Here is an 18,787-nt window from a genome sequence, read left to right on the forward strand (position 1 = left end):
GACCTTAGGAGTTATCTGGTTCAATTCCGTTTGACAGATGGAGAAAATGAGACTCAGAGAGAAGAAGTGATTTAGTGGCAAAACATGGTGTATATTTCGACTCTCCTGATTACTGGACCACTGCTCCTTCCAGTTCATCTTGGCATTTCAAAGAGGACCATAGGCATGTAGAATCAATTGTGTGTGTGTGTGAAAAAGAGAATTTCAGTTTTTTTCTTTTATTCAGAGCATTAATTTCATTCATTCATTCACACAACAAAATGTAGCATCTACTACTTGCCAGACACAGGATACAGTGGTAAGCAAAGTACACAAAATCCCTCCATCATGGACCTTATGTTCTAGTGGGGGAGACAGATAGTAAACAAATAATTCTGCTCCTCAGTGGTTTATACTTGTACTTGGGGCCCATTCTTCCTAGCTCTTTCTCCATTGGTGCCTCTACTATCTCCATTGTTCCCCTCTTTCATTTTCTCCCCTCTCCTCTTGTGTGTATGGGGAGAGAGAAGGAAGAGAGTAATTTCAATTTTTCTTTTCTCTATACTTCAAGCTCAGTGTGAAGTTTTGAATTTGGTAAAGTCAGGTTTAGTATGGTGTAGCATTAGAGTGAAGATGTCAGTATTTTTCATCAACATTGCACTAGTGGGCTGGCTCAGCTGTCAGCTTGCGTATAAGATGACAATGAGGTACTGGATGTGAGAGTTGTACTATTGCCTTATAATTTATCAGTTTTTAATGCAATTTTAGTTGTGCTGAACCCCATCATACCTGGCTGTTTTGACAGGTATGCTATTTTAGCAACTTGGAACAAAACAGAGAAAGAAAAGAAGAATGTATGGTACACTTGTGCTGTCAGATCCAGGCTGCTCTGTTCCTAAGTATGGATGACTTGTTCAGACTTGTTAAGAGACAAAAAAAGGTTAGGCTTTGTTTTTACTTATGTGACACTGAATACTCTCACAGTTCATCTCACAGGTTGGCAGTTGCTCATATGCACCAATATAAGGGGATCCCTTCCCTGTCTCCTCTTTTCTATTTGAAATTCCACCATTTTGATTAATTCCTCTGGGCTAACCATTTGCCTGCTCAAAATACGGTGTGTCCAGGGTGGACAACCTTTCAAATCCTTAATGTTGTAGTATGCATTCACATATCAGATTAATTTCTCCCTTGATCCAAAGCGTGAAAAGGGGTAAGTAGAATTGGTCAAAAACATGTGAGAAAGGAAGATGATAAGATAATATCGGCCCAATTCCCCAGAGCCATCCCCAATATCACCTTGAATTTTTTTTTTTAAATCTTAATGCTGAAAATGACTGCAGGAGATTTATGTTATACTTTGCATACTAAGGCTGGGCACTCTTCAATCAAGAAGAAAAGTTGCTACCAGCTACCACTGAAATCTTAGAGGATTTTTCTTAACCCTAGTAGATGAAGAGCAAATATCTGCCTTTGGTGCAAGTCAGCTCTGTACATGCAATCCATTGGTAAGACACGTGAGGAATTAAGTATTGTTCTCCCTATTGAGCTCCCAGCATTGCCATATTCTCAAAGAACACACTGAAGTTGCAGAAAGCATATAATAGATGACATAGCTTCAGCTATTTTAATTCCAATTTTAAAAGTACTTTACATAATCTAAAGGTACATGTATAAGACCATTCAGCTTCAGCAATAAATTCTTACTCTAGTGAAAATGCAAGAAGTTTTGGGGAAATATTACCTAGCACATTTTGAAATAGAAGCAATGCTTTATTTCAGAGAAGAAAATGAAGGTTGAAAGGTTTTAAAATATTAAAGACAGTTTAGCATCAATCGAAGAAACAACAGTTTCTAGAAACAACAGACAATAAAAGTTACAACAAAATTATCAATGCTTGCAAATGATTTAAAACAGATTTTTTGGACAAAATGCTGAAAGGTGGGCCTTATACACCAAAGGGCACATACAAATCCGCATAAAGACAAATCACCAGTTAAATGTTACATTGTCTCATCTAAAGCCCATCAAATAGATAAATATGGAACATCTTTGGATGTGCATTCTGACTTTTGTATCTCAACTAGCACTTTGGGACCTTGGACAAGGTAGAAGGAAGAAGGAGAAAAAGAACTTGCCCAAAGTTCACTGTTCATCTACTATGTCTGATTCTATAGGAGTCTTCATGGCCATGTTCAGTAATGATTGCATAATGACAGTACTGATAAAACTATTAGTGTTTTGTTCTCAGAGCTTTTGGTCCTTTCATTCTGTCAGTATGTTTCTGCCCTATATGATGGGTCCACATACCGACAGAGACATGTATAACTTGCCTTTATCATCAACTCCTTACCGGCTAGTTGAGCTAAGTTATTCCTGGTGGCCTCTGAGCAATCTGCAAGAACAGAAGCATTACTAAGCATCCCTGTCTGCGCGCAAGGGTGTGTGTTTGCAGTACAGCTCAAATCTTGTAAAATCCTTCTTCCAATTTCCCCCCCCTCTGTAAGAACCCTGTGTTGCGGGGCAGGAGATAGAAGCCCTTGGCAAGCTCAATTAAACCAAGCTACTGAATTGCTGAGCTGGTTTTAATTGAAGTGTGGGAAGAGGTTTAAGGCAAGTAGACAACATCCTGTTGTTTGGGTGCTTCTCTCTTTTTTGCACATCTGGCTGAGCTGGGAGTCAGGTGGTTGATTTGTGCCTGGCTGCAGTAGCAGCAGCATCTTCCTTGTACAATCCTCCTCCTTGGCCTGCCCGAGAGTCCACCAGGCCATGGATGCAGTGGCTGTGTATCATGGCAAAATCAGCAGGGAGACCGGCGAGAAGCTCCTGCTAGCCACTGGGCTGGATGGCAGCTATTTGCTGAGAGACAGCGAAAGCGTGCCAGGCGTGTACTGCCTGTGTGTGCTGTGAGTATTATGTGGCAGGCAGGGACCTGCTGAGCATGTGGATGGTGGGCACTGGCAGCTGAGGCCAGGGTGGAGGCTGAGGCGGGCAAGGGCGCCGGCGTTAGCAGCTTGCTGAGGCCTCCTTCATGGCCCACCCTCATCTCTAGTCCAGGGCCGTGAGGGAACACACTTTCGCCTGAGTCCCTCGCTGGGGATTTCATTCCCTGGGCCTCCTGCACTCCAGAAGGCCCTCACCAGGGGCTTTTGGAGCAGCTGCAGAGAATGCCCTTTAGCGTGGTGAAATGTGGTCTAAAGTTTACCTTTGCTCCAAGAAAGACCCAGGCTCCCAACTTCCATTTTAACTCCTATCGGGTGGCTCCTTACTCTAGCTTTCTTTAAATGACTTTTGAAGTGTCACCCCAAAGAAAGAGCATGACATTCAGAGAGAGGAGGCAGATTAAGAAACAGTCAATTACTTTAAGAATGCAATGCCAGTTAGCTCAAGATGCTGAGAGAGGAGGGGGATGTGTGAGAGTAAAATCATCTGTCTGGATCTGCTGATGTAGCATTCTTTAGAAAAGTAGTGTCTGTGAGGGGTGGGGCAGGGGATTTCAGAAATAGGATCCTTCTTGATAAACATTAGGACTCACAGCAGTCTTAAAGGGAATGGAGGGAAAACACCCTTGTTGTGATTCAACTTTGCCCGTTGCCTAGGCATGTCTCAGTCTAAGGCTTCATTTTGAATCAAATTCACCTGCATCTTTGCTCCAGAGCTGCAGAGTCAGGCAGTCCTGTGCTAGTCAGATGTTAGTCTTGTGACCTGGGCAAATTAACCTTTCAGTCCCCCAGTTTTCTTATCCATTGAATAATACCAAAGATATATTATTATTAGATCTTCTCTTTTCAGTTGATTTCTTTTAGGAATCATGGGGGCATTTCTAAGGAAGTACCTAGCTAGCTCAAGCATTATTGTCAGCAGAATAAAAAAAATCCATGAAAACAACAACCCTGCATAGTAGGTTCTAGACAGAAACCAAATGAGGTTAAATGCTTGGTAGTAAGTTCAGCATCTGATGATACACTATAAGAGTTTGAAATACCTTATGGGTCTGTGAAGAAAGATTATCCTGATGCTGGTGTTAGAGGATTTTCACTGTATATTGGTTTTTAAAAATGGTCAAGCCTTGTTTGTGGCAGCTCTCCTGTCATGCTCTAAATACATTTTTCATAAAGGCTTCAAGGGAAATATGTGGAAGCTATTGATTGTCTTGGGCTTGAATCTTTATGTTTTGCTTATATCATTATTGCTTCCATGTGGAACCTAGGGAAGGGCAAAGAAAACCAGCTAGGATTCTTAGGCTCTTTTCTCATTGAAAGAAGGTGGAGTGAGTGGGTGGGTGAAAGGTACTGCTTTAGGGAAGCTGACAAAGGAGATAACATGCTCCTTAACCCAAAGGTGAAAAAGAAAGTACAAAACAAGTCTGGGCAGCGGAGGGACAACAGGGTACAGTGAGAGTCAAGATACACCTAAGGCTTCAGCCTCACTGGGCTCCTGGCCATTTCTCAAGCTCCTAAAAAATGCCCCCACTTAGGATTTCTGCGCTTGTTGTTCCTTCTGCCAAAAATACCTTTAGTTCACATGTTTGTTCAACTGTCTCCTCCCTCAGAGAGGACTTGCTTGACCACCTATCTAGAACAACTGCTCTCTCCCTGTCCTTGATACACTCACTCCATCTCTACTTTTCTTCAAAGAGCTTTAAACTATCTGATAACTTGCTTACTTACCTACTTATTGCTGGACTCTCCTGCAAAAATATAACCTCCATGAGGGCGGGGACATTGTCTCCATCATCAGGAACACAGGAACACATAGTAGGCACTCAGCAAATATTTTTGAATCAACAAAGTGTCAAGGCAAATTCTGTTCTTTACTGTAAGAAACTGAATGGACATCAAGGGGTTAGGGTGTGGACTCTGGGAAAGTGACTCAAATTCTCTGGGTCTCAGTTTCCATATTTATAAAACAGGAATAGTATTGTGTATCTTAGCTTCTGCAAAAGATTGCCTTCAGTACAATATGTAAGACAGAAGGACAACTTTTTAGCCTTTTGCCTAGATAGACCACATAAGGAATTAACTTAGGCAGATGAGAAGTTCTCAAGCATTTAAGTTTTTGCCCAAAGTGAATCTTGCATAAATGCAGTTTTTATGACCCTTAGTTCTCCATGAAAACCTCCTTGTAAAGTAGCGGAAAATACTGGGCAAATTGGGAGTTCCCTTATGGTGCCTTTCAAATGGTACACTGGGGCCTCAAAGTCTTATGAGACTGTTAGAGTGACAGCCAGAATGTGCTGCAGAGGGAAGATACAAGGATACATTGCCTTTTATCAGTTTCTCAAGGTTTTTGAGTTGAGAGTCCTTTTTGACAAACATAAACATTTCATTTCCTCTTTTTGGTGCTACACTGTAATGATAAAATCAGATTTTGTTTAGATATAAACCGTGTACTCATTTTAAAACAAAACACTTATGCTTATGATATGCAGTCGAAATAACAATATAAGTGGTGTCATATGCACATAGACAACAAGGTATAGCTGATAAACATGCATTGATTGTAGGGTTTACTCAGAATGGTTTCTCGTTCTTTTGTGTACTCCTATTAGCCAAGAAAGATTTAATTGAGCTTTTATATTTTATATAAATTTAATAAATTTAATAAATTAAATTGATATTTAATTTGAGTTTTTATATTTTTATTATAGAGATAACACATTTCATATGCCTTTCAAACTGTTCTTTAAACTGTACTTTCAAATGATGCTTGCCCATTTCCCCAGTTCTGAACCTCCTAGTCATGGCTTTCAGATATGGCCTTTTCTTCTGTTCTGATTTAGAAAATTGAAAATTGAACTCCTTCATAAAGGAGTAAAGGAGTTAGTTTTCCATTTATAGGCTTGCTTACCTTCATTTTAAGTGATGTTTTTCTTTTAATTATTTTCTCTAAATAAATATAGATTTTTGTGTAAGTCTATTAAAAATAGTTTCTTATACCTATTCATTATAGAAAATTAGAAAAATATAGGTAATAGAAATTAGGGAAAAACATCTATAGTTTTATAACCTAAAGACAACTATTACTAAAAAATAAAGTGAATTTTCTTCTATATTTTAATAAGATGAATTTCTTTTTGAACATGTGTGCTCTTATAATTGCATTCTGCCACATTTTCCATTTCCCACTTAACATGAAAAAAGTATACTCATATATAATGTTCTTAGAAATGACTTTAAGACGTTATTTTTGATGGCTGCATGGTAGGCCAGCCAGCTAGCAAAAAATAATACCATATCTTGCTTAACCAGTCACCTACTTTTAGACATTTGGATCATTCCATATTTTTGTTATTATAAATTCCATCAGGATTCATATTTCAGTACATTAAAATTTCCTTGTATTTATGAGTATTTCATTATAATGAATTTCCAATGTAGAATTTCTAGGTCAGAAAACATAAACAGCTTAGGATTCTTGATATATACATTATCATGAGATATTTTTCCTAAATGGTTATTCCAGTCTACATGCTCACCAGTAATTCATGAGTGTCCATTTCACTACATCCTCACTAGAAATGGGTATTGTAGTTAATACAATTTTCCCTTGAAATTTGGCATGTCATTCTTTATTTTATATTTACACTCTGTTGCTTTATTTATCACATTTTATATTCCTTTGGTTAGTGACTGTCATTTTATATGGTTGTTAAACTGTTGTATTTCTTCACACGATTTGGCTTTTTATGTATTTTTCTTATTTAACCAGTTGAATCATACCTTTTTTTTAACACATTGTAAATTTATGTGTGTGTGTGTGTGTGTGTATAGAAACTAATTCTTAGTTTATGTATATATAAACTAATCCTTAATCTGTTGCAAGGTATCTTTTCTAAGTTTGGTGTTTGCTCTTACTTTTTTTGACCCATACAAAAATCAAACTTTTTAGTAGTCAAATATGTCACTAGTTTTCTTTGTGTTTCATTTCTTCCTTGGCTAGGAAGTCCCTTCCCCTTGAGATATGTCATAAAACTTCACTTCAGTTTTTATTTTAAATTTATGGTTTTGTTAGTTTACATTTACCTCTTTAATTCCATTTGGAGTTTTATTTTGATGTGGATAAAGGATCTAATTTGATTTTGTTTTCAGATATCTAGCAATTGTCCCAATATAATTTATAAATACAATCTCCATTCTTCATTGATTTGCCAGCCTACTTTACCCTAAATTAAATTCTTATATATAACAGTTACTGTTTCTGGACTATCTGTCTCAATTGATCCATTTATTCTTGTACTGATAGCACTATAGTATGATAATGTTTTAATATATTTTAAAAATTATTTGCTATTCTTATCCACTGGTTCTTAAAAATGAAATCTAGAATCATTTTATTAAGTTAAAACATTCCATTGGACCAAGTGTTTTAGTTTTCACATGCGAGTGAGAACACATGATATTTGTCTTTCTGTGCCTGGCTTATTTCACTTCACATAATGACTTCCAGTTCTATGTATGTTGCTGCAAATAATAGGATTTCATTCTTTTTAATGGCTAGATAGTATTCAATTGTATATACATAGCACGTTTTCTTTATCCATTCATCTGTTTTTGGACTCTTCCATATCTTGGCTACTGTAAATACTGCTGTGATAAATGTGTGGGCACAAGTATCCCTTTGATAGATTGATTTCCTTTCCTTTCGATAGATACCCTGTAGTGGGATTCCCCAGTCATATGGAGAAAGAGAGTAAAATGATAGTTACCAGAGGTTGGAAAGGGTAGAAAGTGATGAAGAGAGGTTGGCTGGAGCTGTCCACTGAGAGAAGAAGGGCAGTGAAGGGAGCTGAAGGGAAGAGGCCAGGTAGGGAGAACAGGAAAGAGATCAACCCAGATACCCCCTTTGCTTAAGCTAAATTATGTCTTCAGACTAGTCTTGCAACTTTAATTTTACATTGTCAGCCAGAGTCAGTACTTAGTTTATTTGCCATGAATTGTCCATTTGGTGGTTTATATGTGGCAAACTTAATCCTAGGCTGCCTTTCAGGCTCACTTTGCCACTGGATTCTATTCAGGAAATCGAAAATAATGTTGCTGGCTTAAGTTATCATGAAAATAAATGTGGCACCAAGCCACATAGCCAATTGAATTCAAAAATGAAATGTAAGTTAAATTGTAATTTCTCACTAAGTGAAGTTAAGTTGTAATTTCAAGTTCTTTGCCACACTGTTCCCCTTTATTACAACTGATAAACTGGAATTTTATTTCATCACTGCTCCTCCCCCATTTCTCCAACTCAGTTGTTTGATAGGCACTTTATTCCCGGTTGTCCCTTTAAAACTTAAAGGACAAAAAGATAATTATGCTTTGATCTAAAGACATATATGTCAAATGACTTCATTATGTGTCCTTGAAGCTGAAGAATTATAACAGTATTTCTTCTTCCAAATCTACCATCAGATAAGTAGTAGACAAAGGCAGAGATGTCTAGAAGGATGCCAACTATGGAAATAAACTATTTTTTTAGTTAATTATTTTAAATACTTTAGATTAGTTCTTCTCTTATCACCATCAAACAATCCCAGCGGGTGGTCAGAACTTTCCCAATGGCTGTCTACATTGAGGGTGAGAAGGGAAGAAATGTGAGAGCACATATGTACCTCAGTGAAAAGAAACTTGATGTATTTTTTAAAAAAGGATAAACTTAAAAAGAACTATCTGTATTAATAAGTGCATTCTGCACACTGGACAAATACAAGAAGAGTACATAAAATCAGTGGCTTTCCTATGAAACAGAAAATATAGTGGAAACAGATCCCATTTATGATTTTTAAAAATTGGCATAAACATTCGTACACACAATAACTAGAAATAACAAAAAATGTATAAGACATACAGAAAGAAAACTATAAAACTTGATTGATAGATATAAATGAAAAAATTATAAATGGAGAGACATACCATGTTATGGGAAGGGAAGACTAAATTATTTAAAGATGGCAATTCATTCTTAGTTTATTAATAAATGTAATGTAGCCCCAATGGTATTTAAAAATTTTTTTTGATACATAATAATTGTACATATTTATGGGGTATGCTGTGATGTTTCAACACATGTATGCATTGTGTAATGATCAAATCAGGGTATTTAGGATATTTATCATCTCAAGCATTTATCATTTCTCTGTGTTAGGAATATTTCAAGTACTCTCTTCTAGCTATTTAAAAACACATAAGATGTTGTCACCTTACTGTGTGACTGAACACTGGAACTTATTCCTTCTATCTAACTGTCTAAGCAGCTTCCCTCCCTTTTTGACAATTGTGCTTTTGGAATTGTCTTAAAGACCGATTTGTTAATACATTCCCTCTAGTATAAGAGAGGGGCAGCCTAGAATGATGGTTAAGAGCCCAGATCTTCCAGCCAGATCTCTGGGTATGCATCCCAGCTCTGACCCTTAACTAGCTATTTTACCTTGGGCAAATTACTTAAACTTTCTGTGCCTCAGGTTTACCTGTAAAATGGCAGATGGTGATAATGAGAGTGTGCTCACAGGGTTATTATGATGATTATTGCATGAGATAATATTTGTAAAGTTAACATGTAATATGTGTTTATTAATATAAATAAAAGCTCTATAATCATCATACAAAGTTAGACCATCATAAGTATACATAAAAAAAACTTGATATGGAAGTTTAGAGGAAGAAGTGATTATATTTATTTTTGTGACTCATCAAAATATCACATAGTTTTACTCTTAGACTTGAAGTTGAATGACTTTCAACTGTTTCAAAAATCAGAATTCTCTCTGAAAGAATAAAGTTTGGGTCATTAGACGTTTGGAGAGCTCTTGAATCAGAGTATAGTCTCAGTAATAATTGCTTTGTGTAGGTTATTCCTCTGGATACATAAGTTCTGAAACATCTGTTAAAAATCATTATAGTTGTGTCTTGAATTTGGTATGTGGCATTAGTTTGTATAGACATAGAAGGCATAGGTACTGGCTTGCTTTATTTGCAGTGTCATGAAGAAGTCAGATGCAGCTAAACTTTTCTTTTGTGTAGTCCTTGAAGTGGTATTAAAAAAGGAATTGATGTGGTTTTGTCAGTTCTAAACAAGGATCTGTCCCCAATACTGACCCATTAAGAAAATAAGAAATAAGTCAGGTTGATTGCTTCTTGTCCATTTCTAACCTGAACAGTTTTTTTTTTTTTAACAGTTAGGGACAACTTTTGATGAAATAAAGACAAATTTCAATATCAGTAGAGACTAGATTAACGCATGCTTTATAGTAATTAAAATAAATTAATGGCAATGATAAAACACTGTTCTTTAACAAGTATTCATTTTCTGAATTATTTGGAGTGATACATTTTAAATTCTAGGATTATCAAAAAGTCCAAAGAAGCTTAAATGAGGGAAGGAAGTTAAAATTACACTACATTGTTGGTTTGTCTGTATTAATGGAGGGAGTCAGAGGAAATATAATCGTAAAACGGATGTAACAATTTAAAAAAATGAATTATATTTTTATGAGTTGTGATCTGCTTAGGCTAGTTTTGTAAGGCTCCGAATTATAATTCTGCTTCTTTTTCTTAAAAAAATTAGTCACTGAAATAACTATATGAAAAATAACATGCAAGAATGCATTTATGTTAAAATTTACTTCTAGTTTATATACACACAGAGACAGACAGTTTTGAATAGTTGTAATTAGAGTGGCATCTCCTTGTGTCCACTTTTTACACATACTATCATTTTATGTCAACATAGTTCATGTACTTAAAGTTTTTGGGAAAATCTAGGACTCTTATACCTTTGAATTTTGACATAATATTTTATTTTTTTATTTACTTATTTATATTTTTTGACATGGAGTCTTGTTCTGTCACCCAGCCTGGAGTGCAGTGGAGCGATCTCAGCTCACTGCAACTTCCACCTCTCAGGTTCAAGTGATTCTCCTGCCTCAACCTCCTGAATGGCTGGGATTACAATTCTTTTTGGTATTTTTAGTAGAGACAGGGTTTCACTATGTTGGCCAGGCTGGTCTCGAACTCCTTACCTTGTGATCCGCCCACTTCAGCCTCCCAAAGTGTGGGATTACAGGTGTGAGCCATCGTTCCCAGCCAGCATCATATTTTAAACCCTCACCTTTGACAGAGAAAGTTTAATTTTGAACCATTGTTTCTGCTATGATTCCATTATTTTTCTCTAATTTATATATTTATTTCTAAATTGACAAATAAAAATTGTATGTATGTATTATGTACAACATGATGCTTTGAAATATGTATACATGTGTAGTAGTCGAATTGGGATAATTAGCACAGGCGTTACCTCACATACTTATATTTTGTGATGAGAACACTTAAAATCTACTCTCTTATCAACTTTCAAGAGTACAAACATTGTTTTTAACTGTAGTTGCCATGTTGTACAACAGATCTCTTGAACTTTTCCTCCTAACTGAAATGTTTTATCCTTTGACCCAAATTTCCAAATCCCCACCCTGCACTGTCCCCACCAGCCCCTGGTAGTAAGCCACCATTCTACTCTTTGCTGGTATTAGTTCAACTTTTTAAGATCCCATGTATAAGTGAGACTATACCGTATTTGTCTCTGCACATGGCTTATTTTTCACTTCACATAATGTCCTCCATATTCATCCATATTGTTACAAATGACAAGATTTCCTTTGTGTTTAAGGCTGAATAGTATTCCATTGTGTATATACATCATATTTTCTTTATCCTTTCATCTGTTGATAGACACGTAGGTTGATTGCATTATATTTTGGCTATTGTGAGTAATACACATGAAAGTGCAGATTTCTCCTTGACATGATGATTTCATTTGCTTTTGATACATACCCAGCAGTGGATCATATGGTAGTTCTATCTTTAATTTTTTGATAAACTTTCATGCCATTTTCTATAATGGCTGTACTAATTTATATTCCCACCAACAGTGTGCAGGGGTTCCCTTCTCTCTTCATCCTCTCTTGTCTTCTTTTTTTATAATAGCCATCCTAACAGGTGTGAAATGATTTCTTGTTGTGGTTTCATTTGCATTTTTCTGATGATTAGTGAGGTTGAGCATTTTTTCACATACCTGTTGGTCATTTGTGTATCTTCTTCTGTGAAATGTCTATTTTAGTCCGTTGCCCATTTTTAAATAGGATTATTTGTTTTCTTTCTATTAATTTGAGTTTCTTATATATTTTGGATATTAAACCCTTATCAGATGTGTGGTTTGCAGGTATTTTCTCCCATTCTGTAGGTTGTCTCTTCACTCTGTTGATTGTTTCCTTTGCTGTTCAGAAGCCTTTTAGTTTGTCGTAATCCCATGTATCTATTTTTCTGCTTTTGTTGCCTGTGCTTTTGGGGTTATATCCAAAAATAATTCCCTTACTTTGAGTAATTATTACTTATTGCTCATATTAGGTTAGTCCCATTTTTTCACTATTAAAATTGAGCTAGTATGAAAATGTTTGTCAAATTGCTTTTTCCTCTTGACTTGTTTCCTTGGAGTGTATGAAGATAAGCAAGGTTATGCAGTCAAAAATATGTATGATTTTATAGCTCTTGTTATATAACTTGCCAGTTTGAACAGTGATTTTTCATGGACAGGGACAGGGTATGTTTTGTTTGAAAAAGCATATTCAATATTTTAGTTTAATTTTATATTGCAAAATTACTGGTTTATAATAGAAGCTATGGAAAATAAAACTGAAATCTTTTTGGGGAAGAAAGAAAAAAATGGTTCAGAAACACTGTCCTATGAAGACTGAAATAATTGACAAAGCTTCAGCTTATATTAAAATAAAATTGTTGTGTCTCTGCCAGGTTTTGATATCAGGATGATGCTGGCCTCATAAAATGAGTTAGGGAGGAGTCCTTCTTTTTCTGTTGTTGAGAATAGTTTCAGAAGGAATGGTACCAGCTCCTCTTTGTACCTCTGGTAGAATTTGGCTATGAATTCGTCTGGTCCTGGGCATTTTTTGGTTGGTAGGCTATTAATGCTTCATGCTGAAAACTCTCAGTAAAGTAGGTATTTATGGAACGTATCTCAAAATAATAAGAGCTATTTGTGACAAACCCACTGCCCATTAAACCACAGCCTGTTAAACCACCCATACTGAATGGGCAAAAGCTGGAAGCATTCCCTTTGAAAACTGACGCAAGACAAGGATACCTCTCTCACCACTTTTATTCAACATAGTATTGGAAGTTCTGGCCAGGGCAATCAGGCAAGAGAAAGGAATAAAGGGTAATCAAATAGGAAAATAAAATAAAACAGCATTCTTAAAGTATAGACTGAATGACTATGGAGGAGGTGGCATAGAAGTACCCTGGGCGGGTGGAAAAAGCCAGGTTGACATAAGGGAAGTTGCCATCAATATTCCCAATGAGATGTGGGCATTCTCTTTGTATTTTATTCAGTCCTTCTGTAACTTTAATGTTCATGCAAATCACCTGGGCATCTTGTTAAAATCCAGAAACTGATTTAAAAGGACTGGGTGGGGCCTGAGAGTCTACATTTCTAACAAGCTCCCAGTGATGTTGATGCTGTTATCCTGGGAATGCAATTTGAGTTGCACTGTTTTAGATCTCTTCCATCCATGACATATTATAGTAGGAGTTGACTACAGGGGATCCTCGGTCAGTTACTTCAGTAACTTGAAAGTGAAAGACATAAACTGCCGTCCTATTTGAGGGGTGAAACAATTTTGCTCATTCAGAAATTGGAGGAGTTGTGGGAGAAATTGTTAATATTATATGAGTTAATCATCAGAAGTTTTATGTGCCATTGACACCAGGTTGTTCAGAGACTGAAGGAGGTTAGAACTTTTGAAGTGGTACTCAGGTTCCTGCTGCTTAACTGAAAGTGAGATAAGATCAGATTCGTTAGGAAACAATTCTCAAAACAGACTCCTTTACTTTGACTAAATAAGTCTGAATGATAGTAGGGAGATAGTCATTGTATTTTTTAGAGACCCACTGTTTTAGAAAGTGGAAAACTGGTTGCTTACCATTCTGCTTACATTGTTGCTGAGATTTTAAATAATGCATCTCCACATCACCCTTATGATACTGAATTTTTGCTGTTAGTCATTTCCCATAGGGAAAATGGAACTAAGAACCTATGCTGTTTCACTGCTTCCATCTTGATTTTGCTATGTGGCTTTAAGAAAATCACTTAAAGGCTTATGTTTTGAGTTCCCATGGTGAAAAATAGAAATCAAAGCTCTTGCCTTATTCCCCATAGAGTACTTGCTGAAGTCAGTGGGTTTTGAGGTAGATTTCAAGTATTTAAAAAGACAAAAGACTTTAACATTGTAATATTGTATATTTATTCAGCATATTATATATAGGCATATATCAAGCTATTTTATATATGATCTACATATTCTGGCCGTCCTTCATAAGAAAACATCATATAATCCACATCAGTAGTTAAATGGCCTTTTGTCCAGTGTCACGAATCACATAAATCTGATTACTGTGTTTCGGATATTTTTTGTCCTTTAGGTAATCAGTCCTGATGGATATTGATGAAAGATATAGTAATTTAATTCACATATTTACATACTTTCATTTCCAAAGGAGATTAATGATAAACGTGATCAACAAGTCAAGCATAACCCTCTGCTTGTAAACGTATTGATTTTAACCAGAGTTCAGTGTGTGTCCTGACTAGGTGTGGTGGCTCACACCTGTCATCCTACCACTTTGGGAGGTCTAGGTGGGAGGATAGCTTGAGGCCAGAAGTTCAAGACCATCATGGTCAACAGAGCAAGACCCTGTCTCTACAGAAACTAAAAAAAAAAAAAAAAAAAAAAAAACCCAAAAAAAAAAAAAAAAAAAAAAAAAAAAAAAAAAAAATTAGCTAGGCACAGCAGTGTGCACCTGTAGTGGCAGCTACTTGAGAGGTGAAGGCAGGGGGATCACTGAATTCCAGGAGAGCAAGGCTGCAATAAGCTATGATCACCCCACTGTACTCTAGCCTGGGTGAGAGAGCAAGACACCATTAGAAGAAAAAGCATCTGTCCTAACCAAATATCTCTATTGACCCAAGCTTGTGCCCAAGAATGGCAATCAGGAAATGTATTAAATAAAACCATGTTGATTTAGATTCACATTCAAAATCTGAAACAATTCATTATAAAGTTTACCTTACTGTTTTATGAAATAAAAATTTATTAGGCAAATTAAGTAGCATTACATATATAATACATAATCTATATCCATTCCAGTGTGGGGATCAGGAACTGGGGCTCTAGAGTCAAATGGGCCTGATTCAAATCCCATCTTTGCTGCTTAATCTCTAGTCTAACTTTGGTTACTTAACATCTCAAAGTCTCAGTTTCCTCTTCTATAAAATAAATTTTGCAATATAAAGTGAATAGGATTTTTGTGGGGTCCAAAGGCAATAATGCATGTGATATAAACTTAACTTTTTTTCCTCCTAAATGTTTAAATCCTTACTTCCAATATACCTGTATTTGGAGATAGGACCTCTAGGAGGTAATTAAGGTTAAATGAGATTATAAGGATGGGGCCGTAATCTGTTAGATTTGGTGACCTTATAAGAAGAGGAAGAATGCACATGCAAAGAAGAGGAAGAATGCACATGCAAAGAAGAGGTCATATAAACACACAGCAAGAACACAGCTGCCTACAAGCCAAGAGAAAAGGCCTCAGATGAAACTTACCTTACTAGCACCTTGATCTTGGACTTCCCAGCCTCCAGAATTTTGAGAAATAAATTTTGGTTGTTTAAGCCACCCTGTCTATGGTATGTTGTTATGGCAGCCGGAACAGACCAATACAGATTTTGGTACTAAGGAGTACCATTTTTAGGTAACCAATACCTAAAAATGTGGAAGTGGCTTTAGAACTTGGTAATGAGTGGAGGCTGGAGGAGTTTTGAGGTGTATGCTAGAAAAAAGCATAGACTGCTGTGAACAGAATGTTGGTAGAACTATGGATATTGGAGGTTATTCTGATGAGGTCTCAGATGGAAATCAGGAACATGTTACTGCAAACTGGGAGAAAGGTGTTCCCTGTTATAAATGGTAAGGAACTTCCACAAAATACTGTGTTCTAGTATTTTCCGGAAGGTGGAATTTGTTGAGTGGTAAAATTGACTATTTATCTGAGGAGATTTCTAAGCGAAATATTGAAGGAGTGACTCAGTTCCTTCTGATTGCTTATGGTAAAATGCAAAAGGAGAGAGATGAATTGAAGAAGGAATTGTTAAGCAAAAAGTCACTGGAACTTAAACATTTGGAAAATTCTGAGCCTATGTGTATTGCAATAAATGAGGAAGCTTGTTCTGGAGGTAACACTAAGGGTGTGGCTGGACTACCTATCACTCCTTAAGAATACCTATTATGTTAACCAGCCATCTCAGCAGAAGTTAGTAATAGAGTTTGGATAAAAGCAGCAGAAATATTACCAGTTTGGACCAAAGGGAACAGGACAGTATGGTATAGTTATTTGTCTGCAAACATGCTTTATCCTTCAAGAAAAGGGAAGAATGACCCTGAGGGCGATTCTGAGATCACCAGGGCTGCCATTCCTACTACAGGCCCAGAGTGCACAGGCCTAGAGGGTAGTGCTGCCTCTACGCTGGTTTCAAAAAGTGAGATTGACATCCAACAGAGCCATATGGGTGGGGCCATCACCCTAGCTACAGGATGTGGCCACGTTATGGAGCTGGGAGGGTGATGCTGCTTTTCCAGTGAACCTGAAGGGCAGAGCGTTGAATCAAAGATTATTCTTCAGCGTTAAGAGCTAATGGAGTTTGCCTTGCTAGGTTTTGGACTTGCTTGGGACCTGTGACTCCTTTATTTCTTCCAATTTCTCTCTTTTGAAATGGAAATGTGTATCCTCTTCCTGTAGCACCATTATATTTTGGAAGCACACAACTTATCTGGTTTCATAGTTTCACAGGTGAAAATAAGTTTTGCCTCAAGATGAATAATATTGCTAGTCTCACCCATATCTAATTTTATTTAGATGAGACTTTGGATTTTAGGTTTTAAGTTGATGCTAGAATGAGTTAATTTCTTGTGAGGTCATTGGGATGGTATAAGTGTGAGAAGGACATGAGTTTTGGGGGTCAAGAGTGGAATGATCTAGAATGAATTGTGTTCCCCCAAAATATGTTTAAGCTCTAACCTCCAATGTGACTGTAATTGGAGATAGGTAATTAAGGATAAATGCGGTCATAACAGTGGGGCTCTACTTTGATAGGATTGGGGGCCTTATTACAAGAGAAAAGGCTGTGTGAGCACACAGCAAGCGGTCAGCTACTCACAAGCCAAGAGAAGAGGGCTCAAAATGAAACCTATGTTGCTGGCACCTCGATCTTGGACTTCCCATGCTCCAGAACTGTGAAAAAGTAGATTTCTTTTATTTATGCCATTCAATGTGTGGTATTTTGTTATGGCAGCCAAGCAGACTAATACAGCATGTAAAACTCTTGGCATGTAGTAGAAACCAATTAGACAGATATACAATATAGATATAAACCGAGTAATGGGAGAGAATATTTACCCCATTTAAAAGGATAAGCTGCTCTTAGGAAAATAAAATTACAACTAAGGCACTTTGGAGATAGTCCTAGTTTACAGCATTTTAGACTTGCTCTTCCACAAAAGTGTAATAAAAACAAGCAGTACTTGTTTTTAATTCATATTGTTTTGCTATCACTTCATTTATAATATAGAGTCATATTGTAATGCAGTCATGTGCAATATAGTAATATTTTTGTTAATGACGAACAGCATATACAATGGTGGTCCCATGAGATTATAATGGAGCTGAAAAATTCCTATAACCTACTGATGTTGTAGCCATTGTAATGTCACATCACTTGTGTATTTGTGATGACATTGGTAATAACAAACAGACCATGCTGTCAGCTGTATAAAAGTATATCACAGGCCGGGCATGGTGACTCGCGCCTGTAATCCCAGCACTTTGGGAGGTTGAGGCCGGTGGATCACGTGAGGTCAGGAGTTCAAGACCAGCCTGACCAATATGGTGAAACCTCATCCCTACTAAAAATACAAAAATTAGCCGGGCATGGTGGTGTGTGCCTGTAGCCTCGGCTGAGACAGGAAAATTGCTTGAACCCAGGAGGTGGAGGTTGCAGTGAGCTGAGATCGTGCCACTGCATTCCAGCCTGGGTGACAAAGCGAGACTATCTCAAAAAAAAAAAAAAAGTATAACACAATTACATACAGTACACAATACTTGATAATGATCACAAATTACTGTTAGTGGTTTGTGTATTTACTGTACTATACATTTTATCATTATTTTAGAATCTACTCCTACTTATATTAAAAAATGTTAGCTGTAAAACAGCCTTGAGCAGGTTCCTCAGGAGATATTCCAGAAGAAGGCGTTGTTATCATAGGAGATGACAGCTCCAGGTGTGTGACTGCCCTTGAAGACCTTGCAGTGGGATAAGAAGCGGAGCTGGAAGACAGTGATACTGATGATCCTGACCCTCTGTAGGCTTAGGCTAATGTGTGTATTTATGTGTTAGTTTTTAATGAAAAAGTTTAAATAGAAAAAAAGAAATAAAAAAATTAGGCCTGGCACAGTGGCTCACACCTGTAATCCCAGTACCTTGGGAGGCTGACGCGGGTGGATCATGAGGTCAAGAGATCGAGACCATCCTGGCCATTATGGGGAAACCCCATCTCTACTAAAAATACAAAAATTAGCCAGGCGTGCTGGTGCATGCCTGTAGTCCCAGCTATTCAGGAGGCTGAGGCAGGAGAATCGCTTGAACCTGGGAGGTGGAGGTTGCAGTGAGCCGAGATTGCGTCATTGCACTCCA

General features: G+C 37.0%; 1 protein-coding gene across 2 annotated transcripts in view; it reads left to right on the plus strand.

Moving 5' to 3' along the window:
* Positions 1-2,453: 2,453 nt before the first annotated feature.
* The window catches only part of SH2D1A (SH2 domain containing 1A), a 25,116-nt gene continuing 8,782 nt past the window's right edge, over positions 2,454-18,787 (plus strand). The window contains exon 1 of one of the 2 annotated variants that reach the window (XM_017497553.2): positions 2,454-2,886. In XM_017497553.2, the coding sequence (XP_017353042.1) occupies positions 2,750-2,886 (137 nt within the window). In that variant the 5' untranslated portion in view covers positions 2,454-2,749. The remainder of the gene's footprint in view (positions 2,887-18,787) is intronic. The other variant, XM_017497554.2, reaches the window with a different exon arrangement.

This window comes from Cebus imitator, unplaced genomic scaffold (genome assembly GCF_001604975.1).
Source record: "Cebus imitator isolate Cc_AM_T3 unplaced genomic scaffold, Cebus_imitator-1.0 Scaffold232, whole genome shotgun sequence".
In the NCBI taxonomy this organism is placed as follows: domain Eukaryota; kingdom Metazoa; phylum Chordata; class Mammalia; order Primates; family Cebidae; genus Cebus; species Cebus imitator.